The sequence below is a fragment of the Salmo salar genome, chromosome ssa03, assembly GCF_905237065.1.
Source record: "Salmo salar chromosome ssa03, Ssal_v3.1, whole genome shotgun sequence".
In the NCBI taxonomy this organism is placed as follows: Eukaryota; Metazoa; Chordata; class Actinopteri; order Salmoniformes; family Salmonidae; genus Salmo; species Salmo salar.
In genome coordinates, this window is record NC_059444.1 from 63,387,618 (window position 1) to 63,414,902 (window position 27,285).

Consider the following 27,285-nt stretch of genomic DNA (forward strand, 5'->3'; position numbering starts at 1 on the left):
CACTGAGGAATATTCACTGCCTATCGATCTCAGATGCAAAGTGTCAGTCTTATGTCAAGCCTGAATTGAGCGCCCGCTGATCACTCCCAAGATTGGCTGTGCAGGGGCTGCTGAGAATAAGCTGCTACCGTGGAACCTCTGATTGTCATCCGGTGGTTCTGCCAAAGCCTGGAGGAGATCAGAGCCTTTATCTATCTAGACATGCACACAGATCCCAATGATACTGTAGCTATGTCTCCCCATTCCATGTGAGGAATTTTCTCTCCATGTTCAACAAGAGCCTTAAAGGCTTGATGTGGAGCTCCCAGCCCAACAGCTTCTGTCTGCCATGTCACAATTCCCAGGACTCTAGTATAGCTGTTATGTTTGTGTTGGACATAGGTGAGCCCTTGTTAAATCAATAAGGTCCTTTACCCCCTGATTATCTGTGATGAGCTATTCACACAGGTTTCAGTCTGTGGGCCTGAGTGACCACTTGTTTGGCCCATGCACAAAGGATTCATCAATCAAATAGATAGTTGTTAATTGGGTTTGTTCCATAATGATGTTGTTTTTGTGTGTCTTTGAATGTAATTACATTTTGACAAAGCTGAAGGTCAACATGTGGATATCTTTATTATTTAATTATAATTTTCAGTATGTCCCAAAACCACAATAATATTGAGAAATTACAACTGTGGAAAATACAATTGGATTAGAGAAAAAAAACACACACACACACACACACACACACACACACACACACACACACGCACACACGCACACACACACACGCACACACAGTAGGCCATATACAGTACAGCCCATGCACATAATCAAGTAGATCTCCCATAGGACCAAAGAAGATCATTTAAACAATCTGTATTCTGAGGGACTGGCAGGACCATCACCAAACATGGCTAAATAGATAACACTTGTGGACTAATTGATAACAACGGCATTCAAATGACATTTTCTAAAAATGCCTGCCCTCTATTTTGAATATGATATCATGGCAGAATCTGTTCACTCAATCCTGAAGAAATGAGATCAAGAAAGCTTGCTGTGAGACTCCAGGGTCCCACTGATGGATACACTTTACAGCAGCAGTCTAGGCTGGCTGATGTCATTTGATAGATACCAGTAGGTTAACCAATCTATAAGGATGGTAATGACATCAGCAGCAGGATGAGTCCCCAGCGACGGAATGGGAGATTTCTTTTATAGATATGAGTCATAAATCCATTTTTTATCTTCATCACAATTGGCTTTGGAAAGAACTGTGTCATTCTGGCTCTCTGGGAGTCTGATGATGGGGCATTTGCAGTCCTTTAGCCTCCCTGAATACGGAGATGAGAATCCAGGTGGGATCGGGACCCACTTTTGCCTCATTGGTGCTGTGGTTTGGTAAGCTAGCCTGGCCAGGGGAAGACTGATATAATAACATCAAGTGATTATTTATGCAGCCTGCCTCGGTAGAATTCTGTCTACCTGGATTTACCAACCCTTTTCTCGCCCTCCACCGTTACCATAGAGACCCCTCCATCCCCTAACAGCAAGGAGCCTTTTGCTGCCGGTGCTCGCTGGCTTCTCACAGGAGAAATACAGTGTTGAGCATCGCCGTCAGTCCCTGTTAAGGTCCGGGCACCTGTGATGTGTGAGAGTGAGAGTGAGAGTGTGAGAGTGAGTGATATTCACTTGGCTGTGAGTGTTTCCTTGGCACGTTGACGCGTTTTTTGTCACTGGGACTTGATGACTGGGACAGAGTGATATCCAGTTGGGAGGCCAGCCACGTCTAATTGAAATGAGCTGCTCACCTGGGAGAAGGCTTCTCCATGACTGTGATGCTTTGCTAACTGTCACCAGTCAGAGCTGCAAGTGTATACCTAACAGACATGTATTGGATCTGAGACACAAGCAGGTATCTGGTGTTAGTACTTTGCTCTGTTAAAACAGCATCAGGTGTCTAGTGACCTTGGGGAAACATGAAATGGTGCACACAGATGGCAAATATATGAACTAATCTCTCTCACAAAAGCCTCCCTGAGAAATGAAAATGAGAAATGAAAACAGTACTTCTTATCATGTGGGTTTAACTATGCTGTCACTGTATAGGAAATAGTGGCATGAGATTCAAACCCACTTCATTCATAGGCAGTAACTCTTTTGACCCATATCCAAGGGGCACTGCAATCCAAAACCTTCCTCACTGGTGGCATCATAGACATATGACTACCTACATCGATGATACTATTGACATTCTAACGAAAAGTACGAGGCAAGCGCACTCTCTGTCTCGACCAGTTACATTGAGTTAATTCCTATTACAAATATATTGTCTAGCTAGCTGTGTTATTTAATGTGTCACTTTCACTGTTTGAGAGAAAGCAGGACACAGAGCTGCCAGTCTGTCTCTCTTCCTCTTCCCTCAGAGATGTGACAAAAGAAAGACATTTGCTGTCAGCTGATGAAAAGAGTGTCTATCTGTCCCCTGAAAAAAACTTTGCCATCAATCAAACCCTCTCTCTTGTATCCATGTCATTTCTTGTCTTTTAGTGCCTTTTAGTTTTTTCTCTACCTCTACATTGTACTGTTACTGCGTCTACTGGTGTCAGCCACTATACAAGCTGGCAGAGGCTGGAGAGTGACTCATACTCACTGAGGTGGAACCTAACGATGGCCTTGTTCTTTAGAAATCTCATATCGTATCACAGTTTAACTAGAACCCTTAAGAACAAAGTCAGGGATGAATTAGACGTCTGTGATGATCATACTTCTATCTTAGCAGCACTTCTCTCTGCTACAGTAGATGGGGGTCGGTGGAGGAGGATTTGAGGGAGCATTGCTTTAATGAGAGTTATTGCAGGTAGGCTTGTCACAACAGTGGCCAACCAGCAAGTCTATGATGAAATCAACCAGCATACGATATCAGTCAGCTTTGGACAGAAATAGCACGTACCTTCTGCCATGGGTTGAGTATAATTGAGTTAAGAGGGTGTGATTACTGTGATTAGCCCTGTGTTTATGTGTAGCCAAAGGGAAGCTCCTCAAGTGGATATATCACATCTGTGGTAGATACTGTATATCCAACTATAGTTCAAATAAACACTGGGATAAACAATTACAAGGATTTTCAGACATGTACTGAACATTGTTGTGCAACCTGACACTTGTTTTAGGTTCATGTTCATGTGAATTATTCTCCTTGTGACCCCAGGTAGTGAATGAGCATGACGACGTTGCTGGACCTGAAGAGCAGTGTTCTGAGGCAGGTGCAGAGGAGCCAGTCTCTGAGGGGGAGGAGGGAGCCAGCAGCCTCAGCAGCCAGCAGCATCCCCGTCACACACTGCCCTGACCAACTACCTCATGGGTGAGTCTCACACACTGCCCTGACCAACTACCTCACGGGTGAGTCTCACACACTGCCCTGACCAGTTACCTCACGGGTGAGTCTCACACACTGCCCTGACCAGTTACCTCATGGGTGAGTCTCACACTCTGCCCTGACCAACTACCTCACAGGTGAGTCTCACACACTGCCCTGACCAACTACCTCATGGGTGAGTCTCACACACTGCCCTGACCAACTACCTCACGGGTGAGTCTCACACTCTGCCCTGACCAGTTACCTCATGGGTGAGTCTCACACACTGCCCTGACCAACTACCTCATGGGTGAGTCTCACACACTGCCCTGACCAACTACCTCATGGGTGAGTCTCACACACTGCCCTGACCTGCTACCTCACGGGTGAGGCTCAGTGGCACACAGAAGCAACAGCAGTTATAATCGCACACATGTATGTAAACATGGATACTCACTCACTCACACACTCACACACTCACTCACTCACTCACTCACTCACTCACTCACTCACTCACTCACTCACTCACTCACTCACTCACTCACTCACTCACTCACTCACTCACTCACTCACTCAGGTAATAATAATAATATAGCACTTTTCATTACGACATAGAATCTCAAAGCGCTTGCAAAGAAAGTAATTAAAAAAATGGAAAGCGAAAGCTGTCTCTAGTCAGCCTTATAACCAGTTTGAAAAGGCAGTCAGTCTCTGGTATGGCTTGAGTGGAGAGAGGGGCATTGATGGTTAGCCAGGGAGAAAGTCAGTATGACAGATACAGCTACACACAGGAACATTCAGACTGGATGAAGGAAAGGTTCCTCTGTCTCTGAGAAGAAGGCCTAGTCTGGTGCTGGGGACTATAAATATTCTGGACAAACCCAATATGTTTAATGTGTCCCTCTCCTCTACTCCAGAGATGGGACCTGTTTCTAAAATGCCTCGATCAGGCAGGTCTTCCCCAAGGAGATATCAAACATCCCAAAATACCAACAGCTACATGCACAGTCAGACACTCAGTGAACGGGGAACATTGCTTTTGGGAGGAACAACACTTAGAAATACTTAAATGGTATATCATTTATCTTTAATATATAACTCTAGAACTTTTCATAACTTTTATCGAAAAAGAACGAACCAAATTAATCCAAGACGTGTCAACAGAATTGTCTTATGTTATTTATTAACACATTTATTTGATTGATTAACCCCAAACTGAGATGGTTGTGATGAGCTGTCATCCTAAGGATATTGGCAGATGAATAGGCCACAGCAGAATTGACAGGCGCAGGTGAATAAATCAATAGTTTTTCCAGTCATCCTTTGGCGCGAGTCTTCTGTTTTGATTCCTCTTCAGCTAAATGTCAAATCCAAAACTAATGGGCATGTGAACCTTGAGGTTTCTATAGCAACCCAACAACGTCTGTTTGTTACAGCCTGCTCCTAAAATATGAACAGCTAGATTGTTAATGACGGCGCCTATTTTATTTGCGAGGCAGAAAAACACCTGTGATGCTCTGAGCAGAACCTTTTGTAATTATTACTTTGATCTGTTGAATTATTAAACACTGGCTCTTTAAAAGACTTGAGGCGCTACAGTGACCCAACACTATTGATACACAGGGGAGATTTGGGTGGGTTGTCTCAGGGGTGGGTTGTCTCAGGGGTGGGTTGTCTCAGGGGTAGGTTTGTCTCAGGGGTGGGTTGTTTCAGGCGTTGGTTGTTTCAGGGGTGGGTTGTCTGAGGTGGGTTGTCTGAGGTGGGTTGTCTGAGGTGGGTTGTCTCAGGCGTTGGTTGTATCAGGAGTTGATTGTCTCGGGGTGGGTTGTCTCAGGGGTGGGTTGTCTCAGAGGTAGGTTTGTCTCAGGGGTGGGGTTGTCTCAGAGGTAGGTTTGTCTCAGGGGTGGGGTTGTCTCAGGGGTGGGGTTGTCTCAGGGGTGGGTTTGTCTCAGAGGTAGGTTTGTCTCAGGGGTAGGTTTGTCTCAGGGGTGGGTTTGTCTCAGGGGTGGGTTTGTCTCAGGGGTGGGTTTGTCTCAGGGGTGGGTTGTCTCAGGGGTGGGTTTGTCTCAGAGGTAGGTTTGTCTCAGAGGTAGGTTTGTCTCAGAGGTAGGTTTGTCTCAGAGGTAGGTTTGTCTCAGGGGTGGGTTTGTCTCAGGGGTGGGTTTGTCTCAGGGGTGGGTTTGTCTCAGAGGTAGGTTTGTCTCAGAGGTAGGTTTGTCTCAGGGGTGGGTTTGTCTCAGGGGTAGGTTTGTCTCAGGGGTGGGTTTGTCTCAGGGGTAGGTTTGTCTCAGGGGTGGGTTTGTCTCAGGGGTGGGTTGTCTCAGGGGTGGGTTGTCTCAGGAGTGGGTTGTCTCAGAAAATGGTTGTTTCAGGGGTGGGTTGTCTGAGGTGGGTTGTCTGAGGTGGGTTGTCTCAGGCGTTGGTTGTATCACGGGTTGGTTGTTTCAGGCGTTGGTCGTATCACGGGTTGGTTGTCTCAGGAGTTGATTGTATCATGAGTTGGTTGTCACAGTGCTAATTACTCCCAATGTAATATTTTTAAGGGTGTGATGTATGAATTTTATAAAATAACTCATATACCTGGTCAATTTGTGTCAGCATAATGAAACATTGAGGTGAGGGGAATTCATGTGTTTTTCATAGGTAAAATCAAAACGTATATATATTGGTGCTTTTTTGTAAACGTTTCTAGGTCAAGCCATGTGGTATCTCGCATCTTAACTCGTTTTTACATGTAAGAGTCTATTTGGGAAGAACACCTTTTTATATACTGGCGCTGTTGAGTGGAACAAACTACCACAGCAACTCAAAGCCATGTCGACCATAACGTCATTTAAAAAGAATGTAAAAAGTTGGCTAATGATCGACCAATAGAAAACATGATGTCTGTATGCAATGCTCTAGGTGATGACAATGTCGTCCTGTCTTTTGTTTTGTTGTGTTATATGTGTAATATGCCTAGTAGCCTAGGCCGACTATGTCTGTTTTTTGTGTCATCTTTGAAGATAGTAAATGCACTACCTATCTACCTATCTATCTACAGTTGAAGTCGGAAGTTTACATACACTTAGGTTGGAGTCATTGAAACTCGTTTTTCAACCACTCCACAAATTTCTTGTTAATTAACAAACTATAGTTTTGGCAAGTTGGTTAGGACATCTAGTTTGTGCATGACACAAGTCATTTTTTCCAACAATTGTTTACAGACAGATTATTTAATTTATAATTCACTCTATCACAGTTCCAGTGGGTCAGAAGTTTACATACACTAAGTTAACTGTGCCTTTAAACAGCTTGGAAAATTACAGAAAATGATGTCATGGCTTTAGAAGCTTCTGATAGGCTAATTGACATCATTTGAGTCAATTGAAGGTGTACCTGTGGATGTATTTCAAGGCCTACCTTCAAACTCCGTGCCTCATTGCTTGACATCATGGGAAAATCAATAGACATCAGCCAAGACCTCAGAAAAGAAATGTAGACCTCCACAAGTCTGGTTCATCATTGGGAGCAATTTCCAAACGCCAAAAGGTACCATGTTCATCTGTACAAAAAGTAGTATAAACACCATGGGACCACGCAGCCGTCATACCGCTCAGGAAGGAGACGCATTCTGTCTCCTAAAGATGAACGTACTTTGGTGCAAAAAGCGCAAATCAATCCCAGAACAACAGCAAAAGACCTTGTGAAGATGCTGGAAGAAACAGGTACAAAAGTATCTATATCCACAGTAAAACAAGTCCTGTATTGACATAACTTGAAAGGCCACTCAGCAAGGAAGAAGCCACTGCTCCAAAATCGCCATAAAAAAGCCAGACTACGGTTTGCAACTGCACATGGGGACAAAGATCGTACTTTTTGGAGAAATGTCCTCTGGTCTGATGAAACAAAAATAGAACTGTTTGGCAATAATGACCATCGTTATGTTTGGAGGAAAAAGGGGGAGGCTTGCAAGCCGAAGAACACCATCCCAACCGTGAAGCACGGGGGTGGCAGCATCATGTTGTGGGGGTTCTTTGCTGCAGGAGGTACTGGTGCACTTCACAAAATAGATGACATTATGAGGATGGAAAATTATGTGGATATATTGAAGCAACATCTCAAGACATCAGTCAGGAAGTTAAAGCTTGGTCGCAAATGGGTCTTCCAAATGGACAATGACCTCAAGCATACTTCCAAAGTTTTGGCAAAATGGCTTAAGGACAACAAAGTCAAGGTATTGGAGTGGCCATCACAAAGCCCTGACCTTAATCCCGTAGAAAATGTGTGGGCAGAACTGAAAAGGCATATGCGAGCAAGGAGGCCTACAAACCTGACTCAGTTACACCAGCTCTATCAGGAGGAATGGGCCATAATTCACCCAACTTATTGTGGGAAGCTTGTGGAGGGCTTCCCGAAACATTTGACCAAAATTAAACAATTTAAAGGCCATGCTAACAAATACTAATTGAGTGTATGTAAACTTCTGACCCACTGGGAATGTGATGAAAGAAATAAAAGCTGAAATAAATCATTCTCTCTACTATAATTCTGACATTTTACATTCTTAAAATAAAGTGGTGATCCTAACTGACCTAAGACAGGGAATTTTTACTAGGATAAAATGTCAGGAATTGTGAAAAACTGAGTTTAAATGTATTTGGTTAAGGTGTATGTAAACTTACAACTTCAACTGTATCTACCTATCTACCTATCTACATACAGTGCATTCGGAAAGTATTCTGACCCATTGACTTTTTCCACATTTTGTTACGTTACAGCCTTATTCTAAAATTGATCAAATTAAATGTGTTCCTCATCAATCTACACTCAATACCCCATAATGACAAAGCAAAACCGGTTTTTAGACATTTTTGCTAATTTATGATTTTTTTTAAACTGAACATATTTACATAAGTATTCAGACCCTTTGCTATGAGACGAAATTGAGCTCAAGTGCGTCCTGTTTCCATTGATCATCCTTAAGATGTTTCTACAACTTCATTGGAGTCCCCCTGTGGTATATTCAATTGATTGGACGTGTTCTGGAAAGGCACACACCTGTCTATATAAGGTCCAACAGTTGACAGTGAATGTCAGAGCAAAAACCAAGCGATGAGGTTGAGGGAATTGTCCGTAGACGTCCGAGACAGGATTGTGTCGAGACACAGGGGAAAGGTACCAAAAATGGCTGCAGGATTGAAGGTTCCCAAGAACACAGTGACCTCCATCATTCTTAAATGGAAGAAGTTTGGAACCATCAAGACTCTTCCTAGAGCTGGCCGCCCGGCCAAACTGAGCAATCGGGGGAGAAAGGCCTTGGTGAAGGAGATGACCAAGAACCTGATGGTCACTCTGACAGAGCTCTAGAGTTATTCTGTGGTGATGGGGGAACCTTCCAGAAGGACAACCATCTCTGCAGCACTCTACCAGTCAAGCCTTTATGGTAGAGTGGTCAGACTGAAGCCACTCCTCAGTAAAAGGCACATGACAGCCCGCTTGGAGTTTGCCAAAAGGCACCTAAAGACTCTCAGACCATGAGAAACAAGATTCTCTGGTCTGATGAAACAAAGATTAAGCTCTTTGGCCTGAATGCCAAGCATCATGTCTGGAGGAAACCTGGCACAATCCCTACGGTGAAGCATGGTGGTGGCAGCATCATGCTGTGGGGATGTTTTTCAGCGGCAGTGTCTGGGAGGCTAGTCAGGATCGAGGGAAAGATGAACGGTGCAAAGTACAGAGAGATCCTTGATGAAAACCTGCTCCAGAGCGCTCTGGACCTCAGACTTGGGCGAAGGTTCACCTTCCAACAGGACAACAACCCTAAGCACACAGCCAAGACAATGCAGGAGTGGCTTCAGGACAAATCTCTGAATGTCCTTGAGTAGCCCAGCCAGAGCCCAGAATGGACCTGATTGAAGAGAGACCTGAAAAAAGCTGTGGAGCAATGTTCCCCATCCAAACTGACAGAGCTTGAGAGGATCTGCAGAGAAGAATGGGAGAAACTCCCCAAATACAGGTGTGCCAAACTTGTAGTGTCATACCCAAGAAGACTCGAGGCTGTAATTGCTGCCAAAGTTGCTTGAACAAAGTACTTACTGAGTAAAGGGTCTGAATACACTGTGTGCACAATTATTAGGCAAGTCAGTATTTTGACCGTATCATCACTATTATGCATATTTCCCAACTCCAAGCTGTATAAACTGGAATGCTTATTGGATTTAAGCATATCAGGTGATGTGTATTTGTGTAATGCGGGAAGGTGTGGCCTAAGGAGATCAACACCCTATATCAAGGTGTGTATAATTATTAGGCAGCTTCTTTTCCTCAGGCAAAATGGGCCAAAAAATTGATTTAAATGACTCTGAAAAGTCAAAAATTTTAAAAAGTATTTCAGAGGAATGCAGCACTCTTGAAATTGCTAAGATATTGGGGCGTGATCACAGAACCATCAAACGTTTTGTTGCAAATAGTCAACAGGGTCGCAAGAACCGTGTTGAGAAAAAAAGACGCAAATTAACTGCCAAAGATTTGAGAAGAATCAAACATGAAGCTACCAGGAACCCATTATCCTCCAGTGCTGTCATATTCCAGAACTGCAACCTACCTGCCCAGAAGTACAAGGTGTTCAGTGCTCAGAGACATGGCCAAGGTAAGGAAGGCTGAAACCCAACCACCACTGAACAAGACACATAAGTTGAAACGTCAAGACAAGACAAGAAATATCTGAAGATAGATTTTTCAAAGGTTTTATGGACTGATGAGATGAGAGTGACTCTTGACGGACCAGATGGATGGGCCCGTGGCTGGATCAGTAACGGGCACGGGGCTCCACTTCGACTCAGACGCCAGCAAGGTGGAGGTGGGGTACTGGTATGGGGGGGTATTATTAAAGATGAGCTAGTTGGACCTTTTCGGGTTGAAGATGGACTCAAACTCAACTCCCAAACCTACTGCCAGTTTTTAGAAGACACTTTCTTCAAGCAGTGGTACAGGAAAAAGTCTGCATCTTTCAAGAAGACCATGATTTTTATGCAGGACAATGCTCCATCGCATGCATCGAAGTACTCCACTGCGTGGCTAGCCAGTAAAGGCCTTAAAGATGAAAGAATAATGACATGGCCTCCTTCCTCACCTGACCTAAACCCTATTGAGAACTTGTGGTCCCTTCTTAAACGGAGGATTTACGGTGAAGGAAAACAGTACACCTCTCTGACCAGTGTCTGGGAGGCTGTGGTTGCTGCTGCACAAAAAGTTGATTGTCAACAGATCAAGAAACTGACAGACTCCATGGATGGAAGGCTTATGACTGTTATTGAAAAGAAGGGTGGCTATATTGGTCACAGATTTTTTTTTTTAAATGTCAGAAATGTTTATTTATACATTTTGAGTTGTTTGTTAATTATTCTCACTTTAACAGATGAAAATAAACAAGTGAGATGGGGAACTTTTCGTTTTTCATTTAGTTGCTTAATAATTCTGCGCACACAGATATTCTCCAAAGAAAGCCAAAACCTCACTTTTACTTTCTTAAATATTCAGGTTTGAGGTTTATTAACATTTTGGATTGACCGAGAGCGCTGTAGTTGTTCAATAATAAAATTAATCCTCAAACATACAACTTGCCTAATAATTGTGCACACAGTGTACTTATCTAAATATGATATTTCATTATTATAATTTTTCAAATAAATTAGCAACAATTTCTAATAACCTGTTTTGCTTTGTCATTATGGGATATTGTGTATAGATTGATGCGGGGAAAAAACGATGTAATCAATTTTAGAATAAAGCTGTTACATAACAAAATGTGAAAAGTCTGTCTGATTTACATTGGGGGGGTTAGGGGGTTGGTTGTCATTATCAACTCCACTATAATACATCTCAAGCACTTTTGTGCTTTTTTGTTGTTGTTGTGCTTTTAGCTTCCTTCATTGCCTCTCTTTCACAAATATATTTTCTGTCACACACCCACACACGCACACATGCGTGTGCAAACACATGCTTACACACACACACATTTACTTAAAATGTCATATGGTATTCTCACGGCATAAAAAAGACATTTTGTGATGTTTTGTTCATTTGGTCATCGGCAAGTTTTTTGGGGGGCTGATCGTGCACACAAAAATGTCTCTCGAGGCAAGCCAAAGTCGGTAGCCTAAGTCTACGTCCCTTTCCCAGCGATTGGTCAACAGTAGGGATTCTTCAATGAAGTGTTTGTTGTCATTCAACGAGAGAGGACTCGCTTTCATGCAAATTGTTTCACTTGAGAAATACTGCATTGAACATCTTAGATCTAAAATCTCAACAAAAATGAAACATTTATGACACATTTCTTGAGTTATTTTGAGGAAGTGTATACTGGCTACGGCGTCTCAAGATGGACAAACAGTACTATTGCCGTTTTTTCTTTTCAAGTTTTTCAAGCAAAGGTCTTTTAAGGGAGTATGCGAGCACACTCGTTCGGTTTGACCGAGGCTTGCTGACACCTTAACAGTACTGGTGTTGAGAAATACACACAAGTAAAAAATACATGTGACAATCAACCCCGGTCTCCCTTTTATCAACCCAGTTATGGGAGATGAATTGGATCAGTATAACATAAATCTGGCCCATTGATTTGCACTGAAAATGTGACATTCTCCATCCATCCATCATTTTGTACCTACCTGGACTGCAACGAGAGAGATTATAATTAGATCTGGCCCCTGTGTCACCATGATGGCTCTAAATGATCACTCACTCTATCACCACTTGGAGAGAAGAAGGAGGAGGTAGAGGGAGATGGAGGAAGGAAATAGAGACTTGTCTTCCTCTGCCAGGCAGGTAGCAACCATGGTCATCGTCTTCCACTGAAGACTGCTAGAGAGAACCCTGAGTGAAGTCTGACTGAGCCGCTGGATGCTCATCATTAGGTTGCATGAAAGCCTGTTTGTGTCCTTCATTACCCATAGAGAGGGATAGAGAGAGAGCCGACACCTATGATCCACACTGACGCTCATTAATACCAAGGATGAAAATGAGGCATGGCTAAAGCACCAGTGCCCGGCCCAGTGTAGACGACCCAGGGTGTAAATTACCCAGATGGGCGTCTGACGTAACGTCAGTTCCAGGTCAGAGACAAACATACATGGGGGGAAAAGATTATAAGCAGTTGTTTCTTCAGTCAGAACTAAATAATCACAATGTAGGTTCTCATCCATGGATGAAAGGAAGTCATTATATGTTAGTCGTACATAAAGAGACGTCACATGTAGGAAGTACTGTAAATCCCCAGTGGGGAAATGTACCCTGAAGAGGAGATTATTAACCAATAGACAGACATTTCCTGAGGGTGATTGTATTTTCTGATGACTGGGACTTGCTCTTTTCAAAGTCCTGTCTTCACCTTAAACACGAGCCATCATTATTCAGGCATTACCAAATTATTCCAAGCTCATTGATTTGTAACACCATTAGAGGGATTTTAATTCTCAAGAACATTTAATTTCTTAATTCATTATCATTAATATTAAAGAATGCAAAAAAGACCAGAACACTCACACCTAGCAAACATCCTCTATGTGGTGTTTTGGGAAATACTTTCTGAAGCTTTGATGCTGCATCCTCATAACCCTCATGATATCTATTCATATGGGGACACAGGCTATGTAAGATAAATGTAAGAGAAAACATTTATTTTGTAAAATTGTTTAGTTTTTTTATGTCATGTTTCAGCATACACCCAAACACATGAAGTATTCCTCTGTATGAATCTGTATATGTTCGTCTGAGTCTGCATGTCTATTTGCCTGTTTCATCTCATAATTTACCTTTTAGACAGCAAAACATGAGCAAAGATTTTGAATAAATATTCAAAATAAAATGGAATATTAATAATAAACTGTATTGGAAGAAGCTGTTTCCTAGCAACATAAAAGTGTGTGTGTGTGTGTGTGTGTGTGTGTGTGTGTGTGTGTGTGTGTGTGTGTGTGTGTGTGTGTGTGTGTGTGTGTGTGTGTGTGTGTGTGTGTGTGAGAGATAGAGGGAAGGAGGGAGACCGAGAGGGAGAGAGAAAGAGATTGACTGACTCACACAGACCCCTATAATTTGTGATTGTGGGTTTTTCTTAATCATACAAATCTTCAAAGAGAATCCAGACGTCAGAAAATACACTTACAAAGGTTAAAAGCGAAAGGTGCCGCTGGTACACTGAACACTGAGCCAAAGTCTTGTTTTGGATACATAGTGTTAAATGTTGATAGACTCAAATAACCTTTTTAATCACCATATGACTCATGATGTAACCAACCTGTTAACAAAGCAGACAAGCTTGGCATGCCTTCATGCTGCTTCACAAAAATGTCAGGCTAGCTATCAGATATGAAAGTACCTATTTAATAGGGCTGACATGTTACAAGACTACCATTTTGCAACATAAATAAAATATCTGTACCTTGAATTCTGTCACTGTATTGAAGGAATGTTTTTCATGCTCATTAATTAGATTTCTACAGAAATGAGTTATTTTAGCTCTTTGGGGATCCTGTCAAGCTTCCATTGTAAAGACAGACAGACATCCTCATTCCTCTGTCATCCTCGACCCGCACTAAACGTACCCTGGCCATAAATAATCAGGAGTGTTACCACCCTCTACCTCCTGCTCCCAGGAGACACTGTCTCAGACAGGGGCGTGGAATGCAATGCATGGGGAGATCAGTGGGCGCTGTGTCGGCTGCCACCAGACTGCCACCAGACTGCCACGCACCCGCTGTGATGTGACAGGCAGCGCTAATAAAGGCGTGTGACTGAGAGGGGGCCATGTGGACAGCTCCTCTGTCTTCTCTCTGCATAATGAGACAGGGGGTCTGGGCTAGGAGACAGGTAGGGGGCAGGGGGGTGGGGTGGAGGTGTCAGGCCTGTATTGTTGCTCCTGGTGCTCTGCCACACAACTCATTCCAGAACACTCCTCTAGTCTGGGGAGGTGGAGAGGGGGGTATTCCCAAGGTGTTCAGCTGTGCCAGTGAATCCCTCCGCCACGAATGTGCCTCCATCACCATGGCGACTGGGGCTATGAAATTAGCAAGTGGCAGGAGTCCAGGAGTACACCAGCTCAGAGAGAGAAAAAATCGAATGTATTTTGTATCTTCCCTGGAATAGAATAATGTTCTACGGCAGACATGGTAGGGTGGCTTTGAATCTTTGTTGAGATTCATATTTTTGCTATTACTCAAGGGAGCACAGCAACTCCCAAGGACCTTAAGTGTAGTGCAGTGAGATGATTCTTATTGAATGATTCACCACTGGATGGGCTGCTTTCTCACCTTCTATCCACTGTCTGTTTATACTTGTCTTAGGCTACCATAAGTTCCCAGACACACGTTATTTAAGTGATAATGCCAGTGAAGCCGTTATTTGGAGGATATATTGTCACGGGTGCTGTTAGACCCGAGACTAAGTCGGGGGCTGGCAAACTGTGCCAATATATCCTCCAACCACCGGCTTCGAGGGCATTATCACTTTTATACAAGGGGTTCCCAGCATATTCAAATAGTGATTGACATATTTTCATTAAAAACTTTATTTTGATGAATTTATTCATACTATTTCATCCTTCCACAGGATATAGTCCCGAAACAAATCTAGGGTTGCTACCCAAACCGGCTAGTCCTTCATTCTATTGGTTCGGTTGTCGGAGATGCGACCCAGTCATTGTCTTTTTGTTCTGTATCTATGGACGCGACCCAGTCGTTCGTTCTAAATGTTCCATTGCCATACTGGCTGGCAACGTTCTTATCCCTTGCTTGCTAGCTAGCCAACTACGACTAACTTACAGTCACGTCAAACAGTACAGACAGAATAACAATAGCAATTTGTTTATACTGTTTTCTAGTGACATTTAACAATGAGCTAATGAGGCACGGTTTCGCTGGCATAGAAAATTTGCTCTCTCGTTAGGACACTGTTGTTCAGAGGAGCTAGCCAACAACACAGCTATAGTAACACAATAACTTGAAACTGAAGCTGGAAAGACTGCAAACTAGCTGTACTTAATTTCGTTTGACCTTTTTTCAATTGACATTTCTTTGTATATATCCATAAAAAATTATGCCAGCTGATTCATGATTTAGGCTGAGAAACGCTGCCTGCCTCTCTCTCTTGTCCTGACTCCCGACCCATACACGTTCATTACTATGGGACAGTTGGAGATCGAATTTGAACATTAAAACAATGTTGCAAATGTTCGAGAGACAGACAGTAAAGTTTATACAAATCTCCGCTGTTGAAAACTAAATGTTAGTCCAGAAGAAATGTGAGATAATGTCTAGATGCTTTTTATAGTGGAGATCAAGTGTGTAATTTCCCTGCCTGGGCTGATGAGACAGTGGGCTGCGCAGTCAGGTGGAACAGAATAAATAGGCATTTTAACGTCATAGATTTAGCCGGTGGTAATTTGTGGAATAGACACCGTCTGGAATGCGCTTTTAACCAATCAGCATTCAGGATTAGACCCACCCGTTGTATAATAACAGACAATTCCCCTCAGATGTGTTGCTGCAGGAAGGAATGTCTGTCTAGTCAAGTGAAAGACCTGGGGTACTGAATCATATATAATATAACAGCTTGTTCATGATACTCTACTATATGTGTTGCTGGTTGTGATTGACAGCTCAGCATTAAGTCTCCTTTAGTCTTTTGCTAAATGGAAACCAAGCATAATAAAGCTAATCCACATTTACTAAGGACGATAGAAGCATCTGTGAGTAACAGTCTTTACTGAGGGGTTAAGAAAGCGTTTCTCTATATAGACCCTTTAGGACAGTTTTGTTTCTATAATCTTAACAGAAAATTCACAGAATGTGTCAAATGAGAATTTAATTGACAGTGTTATCCCTCTGTATGTTTTACAGGCTGTCTGAGGGGAATGGAGAGTTCTTTGTGCGTATGAATGGCATCCTCCAGAAACAAGAGAATCTGCTGTGTGCTGCCCAGGCTGAGGTAAACCCTAAACCTCCTTATGTTTATTTAAAGGGGCAGTGCAGTCAAAAACGCAATTTTCTTGTAAAAAAAAGAAGATATTTCCATGCGATGAGGTTGAAATAATAGTCTGAAATTGTGAAAAGTATGATAATTCCCTTTTAGTGTTGGCGCTTTAAAAAACGAATAACAAAAAACGACTGGAATTTCAGCCTGTTCAGGTGGGATGGAGTTTTTGGCCCCCAGCATGACATCCCATCACAATCTGATCTGATTATTCTGACCAATGACCAGTCATCTTTTATTTGCATATGTATCCTCTTACTTTGAAGGGGTAGGCACGAGAGTCTAGACGATCCTATCTGCCAATCAGGGCTGTGCATATAAATATATTTACATTTGTATCAACACGCCCACACAATCAGACTGAGCAATGATAAAATGTACATTTTGAGTTATTTTCATGAAGTAACCACACACAGGGATTTTTTAGACATGCAGTGATGATTTAAAAATAAAATAAAAAAGACTGCATGGGGGCTTTAAGCAGGAAGTTCCTTGAAATAAAAATAACATTTTTTAAGGAGACTATAGAGGAAAGGTCTTGGGTAGTATACACATACTTTGCTCTCGCCGGTCCTCTCTGCTATGCCTATGTAACTGGGGTCAATGTGCTGCTAACAGCTTAGCTTCCTCCACTGTCCGACTGCCCCACACTGGGCTCGAACCAGCGATCCTCTGCTTCGCAACACACATGGCCGCCCTCCTTAACAACGTTCCAATGGGTTGAACCAGCCAAAAGGTACCGACTGGATCCATCGGTCTGGTACATTTCAAGCTATTTGTGGAGCTAGCTTACGGTACGTTCTTAACTCTGTGTTCTGAGGGGACAGACGGACAAGGTTGAGAAGGCCGCTCAAAAGGCTGGAGGCTCAGCTGTCACAAGAAGCTGCTCTCCATGGCTCTCTACCCCCTCACTTCCCACACAAGAGGAAAGAGACTGGGACTGAATGGGGCGCTATTAAGATGTTTATCTGAGACCACTTGTTTTCCAGCCTCTTCAGGTTTTAAAGTGGTGAAAGGGGAACAAAAAGAAAATCAATGATGCAGTCATCGCCTCTGTCTGATTGTGTGCCGCGATTGAAAACGAAAGTGTTTGGTTGGCGATAACAGCTCATTGTGACTTAACCTCACAACCCTTTCCAAGCCTTATTGAAGCAGTCATGGTGATGGAGCCTGCTTAAGGGAGAGTGTGTGACTCTGAGGTTTAAAGTTATCTCTCTGTGTGTCTCCGCAGTGCAAAGGGGAAGGTAACACAGCCGCACCACCAGCAGAGCACGTAGACCAGGCCTTCATTCCAGAGCGGTCCAGCAGGAGAGAGGTGAGTAGCCTGGGCTCCCTAGGGTAGAACATTCAGCTCTAGCGATGGAGGGGTATTTTACTTATTGGCCTTTTCTCATATCTAGCTCCCCAACTAGAATCTAGTGTCCTTAACCCAGTTTGCCTCTATCCTCACATGACTGTAGCTAGCTACACTGTTGCGTAAACCTCACACATTGTTAGCTACAGTAAGGTCACATTATTTTATTGACAGAAACGTGTTTCCCACCTCTCATTTAGCAGTGACCCTGCTTTAAGAAAGAAAAACGGTGGTTAAGGCATTCACTAAGGTTGTTTTCTTCCAGCTGGACCTCCTGTATGAAGAGGCCGTTTACACGGTAGTCAACAGGGTGGGCGTGCCCTCGCCAGAGTACATCACCAATGAAGGCGACATCTTCAGTTATCTGCTGAAGGTTCGCACACTCTTTTGATCGACTAAATCCGTTTACTGAACAGCCCACCTGGCCAAACTCTCACACACACACGGCAGAGACCAACAAACACTTACTCTCATACACATAAGCACACACACACTTATGAACGCACCCTAGTGTGCTGTAATTTACACTTCAAATACTGACTAATAAAATAGACAAGACCAGAAAGAGCCAAGTAAGCTGAAATAATTACTGTCCTAGAAAACAACAGCAGAAATCCGATTGTCTTGTCATGTGACTCCTGTTGTAAACCCCTCCTCTAATCTCTGTCCTCACCAACTGATCCTAGAGGTTCAGTCTGGCGGTAGAGAGCCATGTTTGCTTTGAGACATCTGTAGGATGTGCTTTGGCTTAGACCTGATTAAACATCTAAGCCCAGGCCCACTGAGTGTTGATGTTCAGCTGTAATATTACATCCATTCAGACTCTGTCACTCCAAAGCTGCATCCTTGCTTCCTCTGTCGCTCTCTGCTTGAGGTGGTGGACCAGGGCACATGTCCCCATGCTTTTAAGTGACCCCTGGTTCTCTTTGGCCTTTTGAAGATAGTGAGATTGAACCTGTACAGCCATCTTGGATCGGGCTTATGAGAACACAAATCATTGGCAAGGGATGTAATGCTTGTTTCAAGAGATGTATTATTGTTTCAAATAGTTTAATAGTTAAGCTTTGATTTATAAACGTACGGGGTCAAAATTCAGGTAGGAGTATAGTTGGATATGTATTGCAAATATGCTCACAGACCTATGAGGCTCTCTTGCAAAGAGCACCCTTTTCCACTGTCGTCCCTCTCCTAGGTATTTGATATGGGTCAGGAGGAACATGACATCATTCTGCAGAGAGTCCAAGAATCCAAGGTGAGATGCTTTGTTCCACTCCCATCTTGTCAATTTCCATCTCCTGTCTCCTCTCCTGTCACTTCCTGTATTTCCCATCCGCAGACACAGGCCATGTAAGCTGTATGAACAAGATAGCACCACTGAGTTGTCACTGTGAGGATCTTCAAGTCTGCACCATTTAATGTGCCTTTCTTTTGTGTTTAGATATACACTGAGTTTACAAAACTGCTCTTTCCATGACATAGACTGACCAGGTGAATCCAGGTGAAAACTATGATCCATATTGATATCACTTGTTAAATTCAATTCAATCAGTGTAGATGAAGGGGAGGAGACATGTTAAAGAAGGATTTTGAAGCCTTGAGACAATTGAGAACTGAATTGTGTGTGTGTGCCATTCAGAGGGTGAATGGGCAAGACAAAATATTTAAGTGCTTTTGAATGGGGCATGGTAGTAGGTGCCAGGTGCACCAGTTTGTGTCAAGAACTGAAACGCTGCTGGGTTTTTCATGCTCAACAGTTTGCCATGTGTATCAAGACATCCAGCTAACTTGACACAACTGTGGCAATCATTGGAGTCAACATGGGCCAGCATCCCTGTGGAACGCTTTCGACACCTTGTAGAGTCCATGCCCAGATGAATTGAGGCTGTTCTGAGGGCAAAATGGGGGTGGGGGGGTGGAACTCAATATTAGGAAGTTGTTCCTAATGTTTGCTATACTCAGTGTATAGCACGTTGCATTCACAAGGTTCAAGTAAAATGCATGGAAAGCACTAACAGCCCTATGTACCCGGAGAGACTGAGCTGATGGAGTGTATTGATAGCCATAGTGAGGCTCACTGTGCACCAGGAGACATAATGATCTGTGAAAGCCCACTTTGTATGATGTCCTTGACTACCAGCAACCTTTCAAATGTCAGTTTGAAAGAGATGCTGGGCTCTTCTGCAAGACTCCTTGAAAGGTTGTGGGCAGAGAAGAACATATTGTGCCATTTAAATGTTCCATCCTACAATGATCTCTGTTTCTCGCCGGCACAGCAGTGTCTTTCCACCTTAGTGACACACAAAGCCCTGGCATTATACACCAGACAAAGAAAACACACATTGATTATTCTCTCTTGACAGACTCACGTCTCACACTGCAGCAATTGCTGGTATTTTGTTTACCACTGATGAAAGTCTATTTGTCGAGTTAAAGAATCCAAATAAAAATAAAGTTTACCAGCTAGCTGTTGTTTTCAAAGTGCACTCTATGCCATGTTCAATGCCCGGTTTTGGAATGCAGCCTGCTTATGGATCGTTTCAGCGAGAACTCTCACTAATGCATGACTCTTAGCTTTTGTACTGCTGTTACTTTGTGCACTTTGTTTTGCAGAGAGCCAGTTTCACCCTGAGAGTGTCTGTCATGAAAGGGAAAAATCTAATGGCAAAGGATGCAAATGGTGAGGGGTGTTTGTGTTCATTTACTGCTATTGATGGGAAGCAGCATTTGTTTTCTGTGCGTGGATATAAAATGTCATCGTATCCATTTGCCAACTCCAACTCCCCATTGACAATGAATACAATTGTTTATTATTGAAATAAGATTAGAACATTTTCAGATCAACTATATTGAGTGAGCCACATTGTTCTTTCTGTCTGGAAGAAAAATAAAAACCTCTCATGATATAGTGGTTCAACCAAGACACTAGAACCATCATCACGTCACTGTCCACTTTAGACAACACTGGACCACTTTGTCTAAAAGGACACAGGCTGCTATTACTAGCAGACCAATTGCTTTTGATTCCTGAACCTCAATAAGGTACATCACCGTCATTCTAACAGTATAATCTCAGTGTGTCTCTGTATTAGTTTAACCCTTACTGTGCCTGGGTAGGGTACAGCGACCCCTATTGCATGCTGGGAATCCTCCTGGGCCAGAGCCCTCGGGAGACAGAGGAGAAGAAGGAGAGGAAGTTCAGCTTCAGGAAGAGGAAGGAGAAGCTGGAGAAGAGGTCCAGTACCAAGGAGGTTCTAGCAGCCACGTGCATCCAGGTGACTGAGGTCAAGCCAGAGACTCTCAACCCAGTCTGGAATGAGCACTTTGTTTTGTAAGTACAGTACTGACGGTACGCCGATTCTGGAAGTTGTTGGCAGAATGCTTGACATTTGTATGTGTCTCAGAGCCTAACGGTAACAATGTTTGTTTACACAATGTTAAATTATGATCTTTTTTTTCTTCCAATAGTGACATTGATGATGTCCACGGTGATCTACTGCATATGGACATATGGTAAGATTAAACACAGTGTGGGCCTTTCCACTTTCAGTCCAGATTCCTGAAAACGGAATCTGCATGCCAATGCTATCCAACTGTCCTACTAACCTTTGCTCTTCTTCTCAGGGACCATGACGATGACGTCTCAGTTGCAGAGGCCTGCAAAAAACTGAATGAAGTCAGTGGACTTAGAGGAATGGGCAGGTAGAACAGGCTTCTATTTGCTAATTTATAAAGTCGGTGAAATAGGCCCTTCAATATGGTGAATGGAGGTCTTGACTGTCAGGTCATTGAGACGCATGTATTCATCAGTACCTTATCCCACCAGGTATTTTAAGCAGATTGCCAAATCGGTGCGGTCCAATGGGACGTCCTCATCAGGATCATCTGAGGACAACGCTGATGACTTCCTGGGCTGCATCAACATTCCACTGAATGTAATTCTTTAAAGTTACAGTGCTTTCACTTCCCAACTGCTATTTACTGGTAATGTTTCTTATTTTATACAGTAGTAATACATTTTACTTGATGCAGTTTATTCTAATATTTGTATCTATTAGCTTTTATAAGTGTTATCTAACATTTATTAATTATACTCCACCAAACTTGTTTCCTGGCTCACGGTCTATCAGAGAGGCGCAACACCCGTTATTAATTTACTGTAAATCCATCAAGAAGAGTGTGAAGTTTCGGTGTTCACCTTCATCAGACCGGAACGTCACTCGGTTTTAATGGATTTAGAATAAATGATAGTTTTATAATGGAGAGAGTGTCGCGCCTCTACCTCTAAAGAAATCCAGTATTATTTAAGGCTCTGTTCCAGTTGTTTGAGCACAAAACCCTTTTTTCCTGGCTTAGTGTCTAGCCCATGGGCAGGCCCTCGGATCAATATAAAAAAATCTATATATATATATTTAGGAACTCAGTCGGGGTCTCAACTTACTGTTGAGAGTTAGAATAGTAGAATAGAAAAAGTCACTGATAGTCAGTCAATTAGCCCATTTCAGAAAAAAAAGTAGATTTCTAAATTAGCTTAGCAGCTAGCTATCTAAACTTTTTATCAGTTTCACTCAGATATCATATTAAAAACTGCTAACATTTCTCCACCCCATGGAAGAATGTGTAGAATTGCAGGAAATTAGCTGTAAAACAGGATGTGGGTACGCAGACCAGCGAGCAACTGCGACCCCTCATGATGAGTTCAGTCTTTTTGTGGTCCCCACCCTCATCAAAGTTGCCAATCCCTGGTGTAGCCTGTTTGTTGTTCGCCTGTAGGAGATTCCTGTGATGGGATATGATAAGTGGTTTAAGCTGGAGCCCCGGTCCAGTGCCTCCAAGGTCCAGGGAGAATGTCACCTGATTCTGAGGCTCTTCACTACCCAGGTAACTACTACAGTCTCTCTGCTCCACAGTACCTGTGTAGTCTACCCAAGTCTCTTGATCATTTCATTTTGTTCCCCAGAGAGACACTACACTGAGTAAGAGGGAATCCAAAGAAGTCATTCATAAGAAGATGCTGAGTCAGATTCTGGAGTACGAGCACGCTCATATTCAGGTGAAACTCTAATATACAGTGTATTCTATTATCAAGTGAAATTACAGAAATGGCTATGGATGGTTTCCTTTGCCATCCATGTAAATAATCTGTTTTTTCTCTCCAGAAAGAGCCTTATAACTGGAATGGGCAGGTGAGTCCTCCAGCATGGACTGTGCTGTCTCATCATGCTGTGCAAACTGACCTCTCGCCCCTGCAACAGGCCATCATGTAAGTAGATACAATAGTAACACTTCAATGTAGATCATATGCCAAAGGTATTGCGGTGGTCCAAATGAGAAAATCTAAGTTATGCCAAGCCAAGCTGGAGGTGCCTGTGCCAATAAAGTACCATGTTTTTAATTATGAGTTGCACCTTTTCCTTCCTAGTCCTTTTAGGTCTGAAACCATTCATCTCAGCCGAGAGGTGAGGGTCATGTTATGTACAGTAGATGTATAGTAGTATGTATTGCTCTGGTCTGCAGTCGCTGGCAGTGCTATAGCAGCCACCACCGGTCCCAGAGGATGTGTTACACCCTGCTGCTGAGGCTGCTGAGGACCATCGATGCAGAGTGGGATCCCCAAGCTGTGCAGGGAGACCTGGTAGGCCTACTGTCTCCTCACAGCTCCCCTCTGGCTCACAATCACCTTTCACCTGGTATTAGGACACCTCATTAACTCACCACTCAACATCCATCATCCTATGACCTAGGGGTCTGTTATTCAATTAAAACCTGGTTGTTTCGGTGCGGTAGTTTTTCTGGAAACTAGACTGAAGCCCAGAATTCTGTCTGAATGTGCTGTTATTGGCTAGATCGATCATTGTGAGGTTGAGTGATGTGATGATGATGTACTTCCTGTGTTCAGGAGCGGCAGCTGTCGGACAGCTTCAGGCTGTACACGGACCACTGTCTATGTCTGATGAAGAGCATGCGCCAGGTGTTCCCCTGCACCAGTCCAGCCGCCGTCACACGCTGCGAGCTCATGCTGAGGTAAACTCATACCACAGGAGGCTGGTGAGGGGAGGAAGGCTCATAGTAATGGCTGGAATGGAATGAATGGGATCACATTAAACCATATGGAAAAAGTGTTCAATGTGTTTGATACCATTCCATTCCGGCCTTTACTATGAGCCTTCCTCCCCTCACCAGCCTCCTGTGGTATGCTCCCCAATTAAGGTGCCACCTGTGACTCCCACCACCCCCTCTCTCTCACCACATCAAACACTCGCCAGCGCTGTCATACCAGACCAAACACTCAACCAAGTCACGAATAAAACCACAGACAGAGTACCTACAACAGTCAAGCCAATAGGAGGGCAGGGTGACTAAATCATAAGCCTATTGGGAGGGTTTTTTACTTGAATGGTGGTGACTGTGCCAATAAAAGCAGGCTCATGTTAAGGCTCATGTTGCTATGCTCTTTCTCTGTGAGCAGCCCCACGGGGCACTGTACTTCTGTGTCGCACGGACCAGATGAATGGAGATCCTGCAGGGCCTTTTCCAATAAGATTTCAAAGTCTGCCCAGTGATTGACACTCCTACAGAGATCTCTGTGTATTGTGGACACAGACAACACACAAAAAACATGTACTCAAACACATACTAATCATTCTTGCTGTCAGTCACTTTAACGTAAAAAGGCTGACAGAAATAACAGGTTAGGTCAGTCAGGATTGTCTGTTCCAGCAATAATTTGGAACATTTGTGTCCAACAGTCATTTTGATTACCTACAAATCACCTTGCATTGTGCCTTTTGTCTTTTACTCAGTAATGAGTTGTTGGGCTTCAATAACAGTCCCATGTTTCTCTCCCTTTGTGTTTGTGACTCAGGGGTGTAGGACACATGCAGACCATGCCGGCCTTCAAGACTGCGTGCCCCCTTCGAAATGAACTGCATTTGGAAATTGCCACTGTTGTCAAGGTACAACATAAATATAAGGAAGACCTGTTAGTGTTAGCACTGTTGCCTGACTAATTCGAATGACTGCATACTTTGATTTCAACAGAAAGGTACAGTGGAGTGGTACGAGAGCACAATTTCACAACTCAAACCAGAGGACGGGGTAAGTTGACACCATAAGAATTGATAACACACAAAGTCATAAAAATAAAGAGAGTCGCACATTCCATATATAAACTCCCAGTAATTTATTGGGTAAGACATGGATTGGCCCGTCGGGGTTGTGTGTGAGCTGTAGTGTGTTGATTCTATAGGCTCTAGAGGAGCAGCTGAGGAGACTGGTCCAGGTGGTGGATGCAGTGTGTGCAGATGTACAGAGGGGACAGAACGTCTACAACAAGCTCTTCTACAGGTACACAAACAGTCCCTGCAGTTTATCGTGTTAATCAAGGACCGTGACAGGGCGAACTTGACTTTTAAGTACAATCCTGTTGATTATGTCAAATAGCAAATGAATCCTGTTCTCTGTTTTGTCTTTTTAAACTCCCCAGTGCAGTGAAAGTGGATTTCTTCAGCATCACATATAGACAGTTGGAGAAACTGGTGAGAATTCCTTTGAAACCAAAAGGGATAGAACCTGCCAACATCTTTATCCACACATGACATTTACCCATACATTTTTGTTTACCTTTATTTAACTAGGCAAGTCAGTTACAATGACGGCCTAGTAGGTTAACTGCCTTGTTCAGGGGCAGAACAACAGATTTTTACCTTGGCAGCTCGGGGATTCGATCTAGCAACCTTTCGGTTATTGGCCCAACGCTCTAACCACTAGGCTACCTGCTGCCACTAGCTGCCCCGCTACATGATGATATACAGTATACTGATGCATATAGTGTTCCTGTATGTTCAACATGCATGTATCCTCACCGTTGATCCTTGACCTCTGAGATGGGGTGACTGACCCCTGTGCTCCCCCAGGTCGCGGACGACGTGGGCGTTGCCATGGAGAAGGTGTGTGGCACTCTGGGGCAGGAGAGCTCCAGGCTAACTCAGACCATGGGAGAGACTCTGTTAGAGCTCTACATGTCTCTGAAAATACTGAAACGCTTCAGAGAGTTCCTCCCTCTCAGGTGAGTTTGTGAACACCCTGTCACCCCGGTCAGACTGGTGGATGGTGGGTGTTCAGCTTGGTTGCATTGAACTTTTAGAAAACAGAAAGAAAAATGAGATGTTGTTATTGCTTGGTGATTTGATCTTGCAGTGAACTTCTCCATATGCTTGAACATACAGTAGATTAGCTAAATGTCAGGTGGTTAATGAGTATTTCTCTCTCAGGGACGCTAAGATGATGGCCTTGACTGGCTATCACAACTGGTTCAAGACGTCTATCCACAAGTGGCTGCAGATCGTCCATGACAAGGCTTGTGACAGGATCCGCAGAGCAGTAGACATGGACCAGGTGAGAAAGGCTTTTTATGGAAGTGTCTGTAGAGATTGCTTGTCCATGAAAAGCAATCTGAGAAAACATGGAACATACCGCAATCAGGATATCCATTACACTTCTACAGCAGAACCCATTGATGATCTGTAACCCACCATGTTGTTTCTATCTAATGTACTCTGAATATGAGTTAGTTTCTGTGTACTGTACCTGTGTGTCAGTGTATTTCTAATACAGTACATGTGTATGACTTTCTATAAGTTGGTGTTCATTGTGTGTGTGTGTGTGTGTGTGTGTGTGTGTGTGTGTGTGTGTGTGTGTGTGTGTGTACTGGACAGCTGGAGCCAGTACAGCAGGCCAAACACAGCTCCTCAGCGGTGGATGTGACAGCGTGTTTCAGCCAGGTGCGGGAGTTCTGGAAACAGCTGTCCTGGCCAGACTCTGCAGGGGCCTTCATCTTTGTCACCCGCCTGACAGACGTGAGTGCCACCGCCACACACACAAACACACCCATTCACACACACACACACACACACACACACACACACACACACACACACACACACACACACACACACACACACACACACACACACACACACACACACGTGCACGCTTTCACACACGCTACACATCCAGAGACCGTGTAAGAAGCTCTACAGGTGGCAAGCCACAATCACAAACAACCAGAGCAGAAGAAAATAATACTAATTGAGGGTTTCACTCTCGATGATGATGATGATGGTGAGTGAGATGTCTGTGTTGCAGAATTTCTGCAGCGAGGCCATGTGTTACTCAGAGATGATAAAGCGCAAGATTGAGAGGAGCCAGCAGGGTCGAGACATCAAGAGCCTGACGGTGCAGGTAACGCCTGTGGGAAGGCAGGAAGGAAGGGGGGCTTCAGGATGACGTGGGAAGTAAATGTCAGCGAGTGTTCTTTCCCTGGCAACACAAAGACCTCAGCGGGTTGTCCGTAGTGTAATATGTTTGGTCTACTTCAGTGGAAGCTGCTTAGAGGAGAACGGATCATAGTAATGGCTGGAATAGAGTAAATGGAATGGTATCATTAACATGGTTTTCAGGGGTTTGATACCATTCCATTCACTCCATTCCGTCCATTATAATCCATTCCATCCATTATTATGAGCCCTCAGCAGCCTCCACTGGTCTACTTACCGTCCTGCCTCTTTTTTTTTTTAGCCCTGCC

General features: G+C 43.5%; 1 protein-coding gene across 1 annotated transcript in view; it reads left to right on the forward strand.

The window, feature by feature from the left end:
• LOC106601145 (BAI1-associated protein 3) overlaps positions 1–27,285 on the forward strand; it is a 35,802-nt gene that overhangs the window by 3,160 nt on the left and 5,357 nt on the right. Inside the window, exons 2-24 of the mRNA XM_045715073.1 lie at positions 3,197–3,349; positions 16,216–16,303; positions 17,580–17,663; positions 17,968–18,075; positions 18,895–18,954; positions 20,313–20,379; positions 20,817–21,030; positions 21,168–21,212; positions 21,324–21,401; positions 21,526–21,634; positions 22,473–22,580; positions 22,660–22,752; positions 22,859–22,962; positions 23,217–23,334; positions 23,599–23,723; positions 24,565–24,655; positions 24,741–24,797; positions 24,949–25,046; positions 25,186–25,237; positions 25,616–25,767; positions 25,973–26,096; positions 26,417–26,557; positions 26,847–26,942. Coding sequence (XP_045571029.1) covers positions 3,204–3,349; positions 16,216–16,303; positions 17,580–17,663; positions 17,968–18,075; positions 18,895–18,954; positions 20,313–20,379; positions 20,817–21,030; positions 21,168–21,212; positions 21,324–21,401; positions 21,526–21,634; positions 22,473–22,580; positions 22,660–22,752; positions 22,859–22,962; positions 23,217–23,334; positions 23,599–23,723; positions 24,565–24,655; positions 24,741–24,797; positions 24,949–25,046; positions 25,186–25,237; positions 25,616–25,767; positions 25,973–26,096; positions 26,417–26,557; positions 26,847–26,942 — 2,358 coding nt within the window. The 5' untranslated portion in view covers positions 3,197–3,203. The remainder of the gene's footprint in view (positions 1–3,196; positions 3,350–16,215; positions 16,304–17,579; positions 17,664–17,967; positions 18,076–18,894; positions 18,955–20,312; positions 20,380–20,816; positions 21,031–21,167; positions 21,213–21,323; positions 21,402–21,525; positions 21,635–22,472; positions 22,581–22,659; positions 22,753–22,858; positions 22,963–23,216; positions 23,335–23,598; positions 23,724–24,564; positions 24,656–24,740; positions 24,798–24,948; positions 25,047–25,185; positions 25,238–25,615; positions 25,768–25,972; positions 26,097–26,416; positions 26,558–26,846; positions 26,943–27,285) is intronic.